A 13,342-nucleotide genomic window follows, 5' to 3' on the forward strand; every position below is an offset into this window, starting at 1 on the left:
CAGAAAGAAGAAGCACTACTAGGAGTGCGTTAATCAAAGAAACATCACATTACTCTTGGTATGGGGGGGTATGGATATAGAGTCCCCCCAATTTTTTATTCCCAAACCTTGCTGAGTATCTGCAGTAACAGCCACCTCCTTGTTGTAGTGGATTATTGCTACTACGTGAATCTAGGAAATCTAGCTCTGCACCCCAGCTGCATGAAAAATAACTGAATATATAGATACATCAAGGCGTGTGTGTGCGTGTGTATCACTTACCAAAGTGTGCTTGAAAGGCTTGTGGCTTGACTACCTGACCACAGTGGCTGCACATCACCAGGTAGAAGTCGTCCTGTGCGGGACACTGGCCAAATATGGACATGTCTGTAAACGGGAAGATAGAAGCAGATGGGGCTCAACTCAAGGAGAATAAATAAAAGCGTGACCGATGCCACAGTTGGCAGCAGACTCTGCAAAATACACACTGTTCAATGTGCAACCAAACATCAACTGCTTACTTTGTTTTATATTTAATGTGCATTTGTTGGGGAGTGGGCCGAGGGGTAAATAGACAAACGCAGCAGACCACAAGAAAATGCATTCTTGGCTGAGCCCTAACAGCAATTCTGAATTATTGCCCAACACATACAGTAGGATCCATAAATGTGTGAACAAGGCCATACTTTTCAGAATTGTCCTTTTCTACTCCATCGCAGCAGAAAAGGAAATTTAGCAATCACAGAGTCATAAATGTAGACTCAAGTTAAATTCAAGTGGTACAAAATACTGCCCCACCCATTTAGCAATGGTAGATATTCTTTTACATAGCTCCTACATTTCACGGTCTCAAAGTTCAGTGGACAAACTAACATAATTCTAACATTTTCAGATTATAAATAATACATTAAAGTCAATATCTGCTTTTCAGCCAGTCAGTGAGAGAACCTATAAAGTAGCCAGAGTTGAGGTGCTTCTGGAGCTACATACTTTCCATGCTGAGGCTGTGTGCAGTGGCTTGTGTTCTACTAATCTGCATTGAAGGCAGTGACCTGAAGAAACTGCTCTGTTTGGCCTTTAACAGTCAGGAGGTCCTTTGTACCCTCAATGTCCTCCAGTACAGACAGTAGGAGGCAGTTTTGGTTTAGTGACTGAGATAATTTAAACCTGTGTAAACCTACTTTTTCTGCACACAGAAAACTGAAACCGATAAAGACTGAAGCAGGTGTGAACAAAATCTTATCAACATTCATTCCTAAATGACGCCTCGCTGCTCAGAATACTCATGAACTACTAAATGCTAATTTAACACTTGAAAACAACTCCTAGCCTTTTATCTTCTTAATTTAAAATGAAACAACAGGCCACACCTGGCCACGAAACTGCATATCAGTTAACTGTCCAATTTCTTTTGAACCTTTGAAATAGATGAACTATGTAAAGCACTGCTGTAGCAAGAGCCTGCACAATATATCACACAGTGCTGCTTTATTAGAAATCCACTGTGGTGGTTTACAGAGGCAAAGTTCGGAAACTGTGCTCTTGTTCAACAGCTTAGACAAAATAAATTTGTAACACAACCCATAATAGGAATTTTTAAAAATTAACAAGCTCAGGAAAGCAGTTTGGCCAAGTAAAGTCTACACATGCAACCCAGGAGTGATTTGTAAATATAGATCACTTATGAGCCCTTATTCACCATGGAGAACAAGTACTGGTGATAAGCACCAATCCAAAGGTTGCCTTTCCAAGATATAAACAAACCCAGGACTGGCTTAGAGCGTGCGACATTTCTGACTCAATAATTAGGAGATATCACTAAGGAATCAGGTTTAATAAGGTGGGTGCCATCTCCTTAGTGCTTTCTATGTTGTTATTAAGAAACAAAGAAAGTCTGCCTTTTGGAATGCCACACTCTGAGCTACCAAGGGAAACTACCAGATATTCTGAGAAGGGGCAGTTTTGCAAAAGGTCCAAATGAAATTCTGAATCTTGCCCAGGTCGCAACGCTTGTTTGAGGTTTTCTCTGTCAAACATGGCTTTAATATTTAATTGATTGATTTAAAGTAATTATGAAATTAACCTATAAAGAATGAATTACTTTTGCAGTTGGGCAGACTAAATGGAGTTATTTATAGTGTTTTTCAAGATGTAAAAGCTGGCAGTCCCAGGTGTACAGAAATGCTTAAAATGCAGCTTAACTAAACTAGTCATGTAGGTTACCACCTTGTGAAACCTGATCCCTAAAGTCAGGTCATATTTCCATGAAGATGACAGTATAGGGTTAAAATTAAAATGCTGACGCACACAACATCATGGATCATGATGCATTTCTTCCTGGATAAAACTGTAAAAACGAGAATTTCCCAATAGTAAATAGGCAAATACAAAGAAAACCATAAAAAGCAAAAATGCAAAGGTGTCTTCAGCTGGAGAACCTCTGCCCAATGACAAACCTCACGCTTTAAAGGCACTCCAAGACGAATCAGAGGGAAGTGCTGCTTCTCAGCAGAATGTGATCAAAATTTACCCTGGCGGAGAGAACCAGAAACCACCTAATTAAGGAGGCTAATTAAGAGATTGCCTGGGGCGTTATGATGAGATGAGCAGAGGAGAGGATACAAGAGCAGAGAAGTGGAGCCCCTGTTCAATATGTACTCTGCCAGGACCGTCAAGGGTTCTCCAAACATCACTGGCCAAGTCTTGAAGGGATGAGGGCCATTAAGCAAAGACCGTATAAAAGATGTACCTGGCAGATTCTCTCTCAAGGAGGTCAGAGGCAATCGTGTGTGGATGAATTAGTAGTCCAATGCTACTTAATGTGTGTCAATTGTCTGAAGCTATTTTGCCAAGTGTCTCCTTCAACAGCAATGGACCAAAAAGACTTGCTTTCAAAGTATCTGCTTGCTACAAAGAGGAAGGAAAATATCCTCACTTAATGGACAAAGGCATGTGAATTACGAGTGGTAAAATGTGACATGGAGTATTCACTATGCCAGTTGCAAAAGGACAAGCCATCAAAACAATAGCTAAATGCTAGCATAGGCAACTTCTATGTTCAACGCATCTACTTTAATTCTATTCTCTCTATACCCAATTTGCTTATCCAAGTAGCAAATTGCAGATATAATGAGAGAGCAAACATATTTGCCAAATCAATAACTTCCTGTGTATTTTTCATTAAAACTGCCTGTCTCTCAAATCTACTGAAACAGGACAGGAACTGCAGCATCCAACCACATTTCCTCACTGGATCAATAGCAAGGTCAAACAAGACTCGTTTCCAAACTGCTGCAGCAGTTCATGTGCAGTATTTTTCATTAGTATTTTTCTAATGGGATGCTCAACTATGAAAGTAGACATGCTATACAGCTTTGCTACTCCACGTTCAGTGCCATAGCACTAAATGGCCTTTACTGCTAAAACTGTCCGACTTCAAAAGTGGTCTAACGCCACTGTGTCTGCCCTCGTCTCAACCTCCATTTTCTTCTTTTTCAAACATGAGGTGTTAAAGACAGAGAGAAAGAAAGTCAATGTAGACAAGAAATAAGACAGAACGGTGAATTTAAGCCAAAAGGAAAAGAATGCAATACGGGAACAAAGTCGCAGTAAACGAACAGAGAAGCCGTCTGAGGCCTCTGCGAGACAAAGAGGAAGGAGCAAAGGACATACGCTTGAAGGAGGAGGAAAAGAGAGCCTGAGAGCACGAGGCAGGGGAAGAGAATGAGAGTCCAGTTAATTTCAGCATCCTCATCCGTGGCAGTGATGAACGATCTAGGTGCAATCGTAGCAGCTCTGGCTGCCGCCGAGTAGCGCACATGCTGGCTGCATCTGACCTGTGGCTGACAGTGGCACTACATTTCCCAGCTTCCCTGACTGTGACAGTGCCACTGTAAAATTTATCAACAGCGTGACAAAATGATGAATTCATCAGTCATCCAGTACCATACATTCTTATAATCTGTGTGCGTGCATGTTATTCATCTGCGTGTGGTAGAATGGCAGTAACGCCACAGAAGGAATCTGGTGGTGAGTCATGGCAGAGCGATGTAGTCATCCACTTGTAATACCCCTACCAGACGCACGCGCACACACAGGCTTTCTATGAAGACAGACTTCTGCCACGAGCAGCATGTGTTGATGAGCCCCATGACACAAACAACAGTCACTGACAGACGCCGCAACATGATAAAGACATGTTTCATGACAGCGAAATGTCAACTGACCCCGCATCCTTGAATTTCAGATGAGCATTCTGTCTCTGTCCTTTATGCAGAAAAATGTTCTAAATGGTTGACAGATGAAAAGATACAGTGACTTAGTGGTGTCCTACGTCTCGTACCATCAACACCGCTCCATTGCACGTTGGCGCTGATTCTCCAAGTTTCATGAACTCTACACAGGACAGAAATTTTCCAAGACATAATCTATCATTTTGTGTTTTGTTGACAGCGATAGAGAGCAGCATCTAACTATCTCCCGTAAGAGTTCAACTCGGTTTAAGCTGGTAGCTAACCAAGCATACGACTTACTTCATTTTCCTACTCAAACTATTCCCTTATCTGCCCAACGCATGTGAGCATCATAGCATCAAGCACATAGGACACTCTGCTGACCACACACACACACACACACACACACACACACAAAAGGCAATATTAGATAAGTCTTCTGTGAAGCAGTCTGCAATAAACCCCCTCCTTTATTCAACACATAAGGAGGAAAACCAAATAAAGTTGGATAGGCAATGATGACACAAGTGTGGGACAAACTAATGTGCCAAAAACGAAGAGAGGCTGAACCGCCAATCTCCACACTCATTCAAAGTGTGACTTCAAAGTGCATTACTACTAAGATAGTGAGGCTTTAGGGCTGTCCCACTGTTAAACTCTCAAACACACAAGGGCTCTCTCAGGTTTTGTGAGCCCTTTATGCTCACACTGCATTTCTGCAAACACTCCCATAGGGAATTACCCACAGTTCATAGTGTTGTGACGTTAAACTGCGGGTTAAGGGGGAAAGCCTGAAAACATTAAAAAAGTAAATAAACAAAGGAAGGAAAGAGGAAAAAACGCTAACATGAACCAAATGCTATATAATGTGTTCATCTATTCGTCATCTGTTCATACTGTGTTCGTTTTTGTTGCTGCTTGTCAAAAGCAAGTGAATTAGTACTTCTTAAAGCTACTGCCGAGAAGATGTTCAATTCACATGAATGGCTCAGCCTTGGCCATGCAGAAAATAAACAGTGTAACATAAAATGCCCCAAACAACAAATATGTTTTTGAGCCATCAATGTAATATCACATGGTAAGCCCAAACCTGCCGTCCTATTCCTGTATATACCATTTTGAGTGCCCAACCTCTCGCACACAACCACTAAACAGGTAACATCATCAGTCTGTGAGGGCTCAAACACTGGGCCTTAAGATGAATTTATACTTCTGTCTTAAATCTTCAATGTCATGACCGTTTCCTGATGATCACTTCCTGAGAAATGTAACTGCACGTCAAACTGATGCAGTCAACAATTACAGTGATTGGAAGATTTGACAGTAGTAAACAGGCCAATGTGTTTCTGGGCACTTTTTCACTCCAGTTTTTGAATTTATCAGTGACAGAATAATCATCATCGCCTCAATATAGGAAATCGCAGATTTTAGCAAATTCCTGGATGGAGACTTCTGAAACTATTAGTATAGATTTGAGGAAATGTTCAAATAAGTGGAAAAACTTGACAGACAAATATGTTTGACCCAAGGAGGGAAAAACGTCCGAGCTGTCTTATCTGTCACCATCATGGCTTGTACCACATATAAAACAAGAGGGCACGACCGCAAGGCAAATAACAACCCATCACATGCAAATTCGAATGCTGGCAACAGCAATTGCCACTTTTATAGGTTACGTCGTAGCTGTATGTGAAATGACTTAAAAATACTGTCCATCCAATATGTCGATCAATGCTTTAACAACAACGATGAGAATGCGAACTACTAAAATTTAACATTTGTGCCTTCACAATGTGAATCACCTAGGTCAGAACCCTGTTAAATTCTTTTGATGATTAAGCACACCACAGCGAATGATTCATAGCTGGCCGGAGAATTATTGATGGTGTTGACGTCTAAAGGAGCTTCTTGTGGTTTTTGCTTGATTAGAACCGTTTTCTCTTGACCAAAATGATCCATGTAAAAACAATTTCAAAACAGAGATTATTATTTTTAGTCCACATTTAGTTCTGAAAAGAAGCTTAAACAAAAGAATGCATTTTAATCTTGTTGGCCTACCTACTGCAGTAACTGCTCCTTAACAGCAAGGTCATACATGACATGCCCTGCTTGTTTCTCCGTCAGCAGGAGATAAAATTCCTTTTTAGAAAGTAACTACATCGTGGTGAAATGTATAAAACACAAGAACAAACATGTCCTATCCATAGGTATACACTTTTAAGTAGACTGCCTAATTAATAACTCAAGACAATGTACATCATTAGCTCGGCATAACGCCTTTCATAGAACAAGCTAAGCTTACAATCACCACAGTGACAAAGTTGATTCATCACTTGATTTACTTGTGCCTCAAATGAACAGGTTAGTCCTCACTTCATTTTGCCAGCAGACTCATCCTTATTTCAATCTTGAGGTCTGGCGTGTTATATTTCAGCTTAGAAACTTAAGCATCACATTAGTCTTAAGTAAACAAAATGCAATTTTACTTTTATAACAATTTACCTTTGTGATGAAATTCATTCTAAATCAAGGCCTGCCAGCAGGCCCAATCAGCTAAAACTAATAGAGGTGTTTCCAAAAATAAAACTGCAGTACTAACTGCTTTGAAACACCTCTCTCTAGCTCAGAAGCCAGGCAATGTGTGTGTTGTACATTGAGTTTTAGCTGCTGTTTAAGATGATGCCCTCTGACATGATTTTACAATTGTCCTTTAAGAGTTTATTGGTTAAACCTACTATGTTTTAACCCTGGAATAACCACACCTACTAGCAGAACAACAGTCATATCAAGATTTTAATCAGTGTAGCCTGGTTGATTGTTTTTATCCTATTCAGGGTTTGTTTCATACATGAATAGCTCATGCATACTGGTTGGTGGTTTAAAAGGCCAATAAATAATAAATAAATATTTTTAAGTATTTTTCTTAATAAACAGTAAAACTATTACCATTGGTTAACATCATATGTTGGTTGTTAAACTGAAGTAAGCAAAAACAAAACTTAACATTTTAACTTAAATATATTGTACAAAAAGTCCAACTTGCTCTTTTAACAGCAGTAGTTTAACATTATTATGCTGGCTTTTGTTTTGAAAAATCAGGGCTATGCCTACGAAGTAACTTTTTAACTTCTTTATACTTTGCATTTCTCTTAGCAACAAACATCAATGTTGTCTTAACGGTAAGGGGAGAGATGTGAAACATGGTGGAAGTTTTGCAAAATGGGAGAAATATGGATGCGAAACAAAGCCCTTTAAACACACCATCCAATGAAATACGCATTATCACTTTAGTCAGCAAGTCCAAGTTGCTAATCGTTAAGTTATTTTAGGTTCATGTGCAAATGTCACCACATGAATTACCGACACGTCTGACTGATTATATCCGGGTGCGCTTGTTTTACTATAAGTTTTGCAGAACGACACGAATAAAGTGTTTGAATCCATGTTAGCGTGAGTGAATGTATGTATGAGTGTTAACCCCCATAACCAAAATACACCTTTGGCCCTAGAGGGAAAAAAAACACTCACCTTCTCTGCACAAACGCATGGCTTCTCGATTTTTCCCGAAGTCTTTAAAACTTTCCTCCGATTCAGCACCTAAAAAATGAGGCGATCCGAAACACACAAATGAATAGTTGCACTTGCTTCCCTGCCCGTGCTGTTGCTACCAATAGCGTTTCTTCATATTCAACCGAAAACTGCATGCACTCGGCCAAAAAAAAAAAAAAAAAAAAAAAAAAGACAGGACTGGCAACTGTCGCGCTCTACCTCGCTTCCTCGCAAACATACGGCACGCTGGGGAACTCACCGTCGTTGCCGTGGAGTTTGGCGGCGTCGACCCAGCTGCTCCAAGGCTGTCCCAGCATTATTTCTGGACTAGGCAACGATCTCCGCTCTGCAACAGTCGCCATTGCTGTGGAGCCTTCTCCCCGCTGGATCTGCTGCTGCTTCAGCTGCTGCCTGGCCGCTCGGCGCTGCTCCCCCCTGACGTCATCCTCGGCCCTTTCCGACATTCTTTCCGCTACAATGTAACAACACGAGAGTCAGCGCTGGTAGAGCTCGGGATAGGAGGACTTTTATACTGATTGACACGGGCATACGCGTGTTGTTTTCAGCAAACCCGCCTCTCAGAAAAAAAAAATCGCCCTGTGTGGTAACTTGACGTTACAAGTACAAAGCTTACACAACATACTGTTTAACGTCGAATAAATAGGCCGGCTGGCGATTCAGCTGAAGGTTGCTGGTTCCCTTGGCTGTGGCTTACTCGCTAGCTATCATTTAGAAATGTAAATTACATTTAATAATTGTAAACTATACTTAAGAATAACGATGCTATCAAATACAGTGCTTTGAGGCAAATTTGTGATTGATTATAAATGAACAACAACAGTAATAATACTAATTTAATGCACAAGTTATTAGTTAATAAGGATCGCTTTTGAGATTTGACTCCATATAAACAGTTGTAAGATATACTAAATACTTTTTTAGTAATTGTGGGTGTGACATTAGAAGATGACTGACCATAACATATTTATAATTTATTATTGATTCTTTGTTTTCTTCCCATAATAAGAAAATGTGAGCTTTAACATCTTAAATGTATGAGCCATAAAGCTGATATCAATATATAGACTTTCTACTGGTGACTTATGAGTGAAATACTATATTATAATGACTTTATGTTTAGAATGTATGCATTAGCTTCCCAATATTTTGAAAAATATGAGAGAAATACATTTAGAGATATTGACTTTGTATAAAAGGATTACGGTCAGTTACATTAGATTCCATTTAAAATAAAAACAGGGTCATGTTACTATTAAACACGTGTCTAAGATGTATTAATGCAAGACTTCAGAGATTTTTGAATGACATGCACAAACCTTTTAATTTCTAAGCATTTCAGATTTACAAAGTCTGTTATAATCTACCAAGTTTACTTTCACTTTCAAAATGAAACATTTCTGATTCTACCCAGACAGCATGTGCTCGCCTAAGTAAAGCTGAACAAGGAGAGAGAAAAAAGAAACAAAACTAGAACTGGGATCCTTTTACATTCATGCCAGAAACAAAACCTAGAAAAGTACAGATGTCTTATAAAGATGGTGTAACACACTGACTGAAATTACTTATAAATGGCACATCTCATCTGTTGTGGTGTTTAATCTTTAATATTAATCATGCAGTGTTGGACTCTGTGTACCCATTTTACCCCTCTACCTGAAATTCTTACTCCAATTTGGCAAGTACTCCAAAAAGCCTTGGCCCTCTCGAGTACAGAGTTTAGTGTAGGAATGCACTGATATTATCAGATGAACATCAGTATCAACTGGTGTCAGTCTTCCTGACTGCTATCACCTACCAAATGCTGATTGGTTTCTGCTGCGTCAAATAAATCAGGTGATCACACGGTGTGATGAAGAGCTTAAATAGTTCAAGTACATTTAAAACTTCTCTTTGCTTTTAGCACAAAATGGTAATAAATAAAAGAAAAGACAAAATGAGCAAACAAAGGAAGGAAAAAAAACAGTATTAGTAAATTGTGATCTCAAAAATCTGTTTGAAAGTCCAATTTTACCATCATGCATTTAAATGCAAATTAAAAACATCATCCTGAATGTGCTGGCTGTGTGTGTGCTCAAACACTGTGATGAAGAGCATTTTTTAACACTGAAACTACAATAATGTCAATTTAACAACCTTGATGCCAGTTGGTTTAATGTTTTAACTGGATATAGTTATTTGACATGCCCTCAGATTTTTCATTTCTTCAAAACATCTGTTGCCTTTATTGCCATAGCATCATATCTGTAAGGTCAAAGCAAAATGATCGCAATAGTGCAGTTTCAGGAACTCTGCCCAGCATAGCTGTGACATTCTTGTGGGAGGAACCAGTTAACAATTAGTGCACTGATCATAACAAGAGCATTTCAAGAGGAGGAGGACTGTGTGATTACCGTCATCCTTTCACGTACCCTCACTCATTAATTTTAGAGAACTACTGCTTCACTGGAGAGGAAATAATTTGCATATGTAACTTATTAGCACCATATGTTAGTAGCTGAGTAAAAGCAATAACATCACAAAGGTAGTGACAACATGCCTCTGACACACACAAGAACGTCAAGCTTACTGTACCTGAAAGAGGTCACAACTGCTGCATCTTTCCTGTGGCTTGGAAGAAGAGATTCCCCTTTCTATACACTCCAGTATATGGTGATTGATATTTTGGTAGAGAGCCAACTCTTTAACTGGAGCCTAGTCCAGCCCAGCTGGTCTTCCCTAATTTTATGGTCTTTAAGATTTTTTTTTTCCTGTCCCTTTCAGTTTTACACCGTGATTCACAGCAGACATTTCTACTCTACTTGGCTACCTTATGCTTTACTTTGCTCTGTAAGCACATTTAAAAACAAAAAACAATATCAGTTTGACCCCCTCCTCATGTTCTTGCCGTTTTTATGAAATCACCTTTAAGTAAATACTCTTAGTTAATTCCAGATTGCCCTCTCACAGAAGATTTTGCTCTAGTAAGGTGAAAAATTGAACACTCCCACTGGTCCTCAAGTCGCATCAAGCTTTTGTTGAGTTTATCTTCGTTTTCAGAATCAATACCCATGTCCAGACTGTAAGACTGTATATAAAGATGGAACAAGCAATCATGATGTCATTATTGTTTTTAGAGACAGAAACTCCCATAGGTGAATGAAAGGGTAAAGTGATAAGTTATCAGCTAATGCTAGCTGGACTCAGTATTATTTTAGAATACTTCCAGGAAATCTGAGATAATATTTATGACATTGTAAAAAAATACTGAATACTTTTTTCTTTTTAATTACTGCCGTTTGCACACAGTGCCATTATTATTATTATTGTTTTTTAAACGAAACAAAGAGTACTTTCCACCCTTTTTTAATGAGTTACTGTCACTGATGACAGACTGCCTAATTGAAGTGCTAATATGTTGAAACAAGGTGCCAGCAACAGTAGCACTCTAGTCCAAATGTAAACCAAAGCTAGCCCAAAGAAAATTTAAATCATAAAATAACTGCTTAATACCTTAATTTAACAATAACTCAATTAACTTAACCTTGTAAAGCATCAAGAGCCTGACCAATATTGTCACCAAGAGACCTTGTACCAGCTACAACATAGCTACATCAGTAATCCTCATCCACTGTTTGCTTTTCCTGACATATAGATTGTAACTATCTGGACTAAAATCACCATCAGAGACGATATACAGTTCTCACTCTCAGATAGGCCTGGCCTTTCTTTGTTATAGTGCACGCTGGAGGATGCAAATGCATGGTGTTGCTATATTGCTGATGTTTTGACACTTTTACTGGTATTACGAGGAACAGCCCTGCTGTACAGATGGAGCACACAGACAGAGATATCTGCTTATTACTACTAAGTAAAAGACTAATAAAACACTAGAATTTCACTCACCAAAACTGAACCACAAACGTCTAGATTAGGCTCCACCACACACCTGCCAATCAAAGTGACCATGCATCATGAAAGAGGCTTACCTGTCTATGAGGCATAAACTGTTTATTTGTACCAGGCTATAAAGATGTCTTACCGTCATTTACTTGGACATTTTAACATAACAGCCTGTAAAGATTGACTTGCTTTTGGGGCCAGTCTCAAATGGCCATTTATTTATCTAGCACATCCATGTTGGATTCATTTTCTAGCCCAAAATTTGCCACTTGGTCAAACACAGCAGAAGCGTGTAATCATCTCAGATGATTTAATCCAGTGAGTCTAATCAAAATCTATTGTGAGTTCAAAGAACAGAACAAAGCAGATTAGCGGACGCTGGATCAGCCAGCTGATGTTGGATCTTTTAAGCAACATACAGAGAACAGATGCTGTAGTAACGAAGACCTGTGTAACATTAGGTAGTCCAACATAGAAGTCTTGAAATTACACAATTTCTGTAATTTCCTTGATACTTACTGAGGGGCAGCTGCACTGTTGGCCTTTTTTTTTTAAATTTAAACAATTCATACACATATAGTAAAAAGAAAAACCTAATCTTAAAGCCCAATACAACAAGTAGTATAAAGCATATCCTCAGATGCAACTCACTGATGCTGTAATTGAACACTTCCTTGATACTGAATACTTTACAATAGAAACTGTATTCGGTGTTGGGCCGTTGTAATGGAAGTACTACATGACTAGGTATGATTATTCTGCAGCTATGAGGAAACATAAAAAACCCACCACATGTCAATACAGTTTTGAAATGAACAGCAGCAAGATCTTACCTTGGCAAAACAAGAAACAAGGAATTTATCTTTAAACTCAATCAGATGATCCACATCAGTTTGGGTGATTCCTGGCTGGCACACACACTGGATAGGAAATCTGGAGACATACACAGACATGCATTGAGGGAAGATGTAACTATACCACACCTTTTCCTTTCTATAGTTAGTAGGTGGAATTTTTGAATTATGTGTAAAAAAACACTTTCATTCCTGTCCCCTTACTGATCAATGGGGTGGCTGTAGCTCAGGTGGTAGAGCAGGTCATCTACTGATTGGAAGGTTGGTGGTTCAATTCCTGGCTTCCCCTAGTCTGCATGCCAAATATCATTGGGCAAGATACTAACCCCAAATTGCACTCTGATGCATCCATCGGAGTATGAATGTGTGAATGTTAGCTATAAAGCACTTAGAAAAATGTGCTTTATAGCGAATGGTGTGAATGGGTGAATGCACAAGTTGTGTAAAGCGCTTTGAGTCCTCAGATGGGTAGAAAAGCGCTATACAAGAACCAGTTCATTTACCATCCATCAACTTAGTCAACATAAAGAAACACATACATCTACAGGAATCCATTTTAAAGACATGCAGACATTTTTATATTTTTTGTTGTCTTCATACATTTAAGGCACATTGCTGTTTATTCAGTGATGTACTGTACCATATGGTACCACCAACTTTACATTTGTTAGTCAAATGTTGCTTTGCAACCCTTTAAAACTTACAACCTAAATACCGTCAGAACTAAACCACACATCTTAAGTTTAAGTTATCTAATGTCAAAAATCTGTTATAATGAGCATGAAATCAAAATAAATTCACTGCCGGCGACCTGAATTCCAGGATTTA

The 13,342-nt window shown here is 39.0% G+C and overlaps 1 protein-coding gene across 2 annotated transcripts in view; it reads right to left on the reverse strand.

Annotated features, from left to right (window-relative positions):
- Nucleotides 1-13,342, reverse strand: part of atxn7 (ataxin 7) — a 26,443-nt gene that overhangs the window by 11,418 nt on the left and 1,683 nt on the right. Inside the window, exons 2-5 of one of the 2 annotated variants that reach the window (XM_005731217.1) lie at nucleotides 12,494-12,593; nucleotides 8,020-8,232; nucleotides 7,740-7,808; nucleotides 262-366 (exon numbers count right to left, since the gene is read on the reverse strand). In XM_005731217.1, coding sequence (XP_005731274.1) covers nucleotides 262-366; nucleotides 7,740-7,808; nucleotides 8,020-8,224 — 379 coding nt within the window. In that variant the 5' untranslated portion in view covers nucleotides 8,225-8,232; nucleotides 12,494-12,593. Of the gene's footprint in view, nucleotides 1-261; nucleotides 367-7,739; nucleotides 7,809-8,019; nucleotides 8,233-11,663; nucleotides 12,206-12,493; nucleotides 12,594-13,342 lie in introns of those variants that run through there. The other variant, XM_005731218.2, reaches the window with a different exon arrangement.

This window comes from Pundamilia nyererei, unplaced genomic scaffold, assembly GCF_000239375.1.
Source record: "Pundamilia nyererei isolate P.nyererei 1_Seehausen unplaced genomic scaffold, PunNye1.0 scaffold00042, whole genome shotgun sequence".
NCBI classification, from domain to species: Eukaryota; Metazoa; Chordata; class Actinopteri; order Cichliformes; family Cichlidae; genus Pundamilia; species Pundamilia nyererei.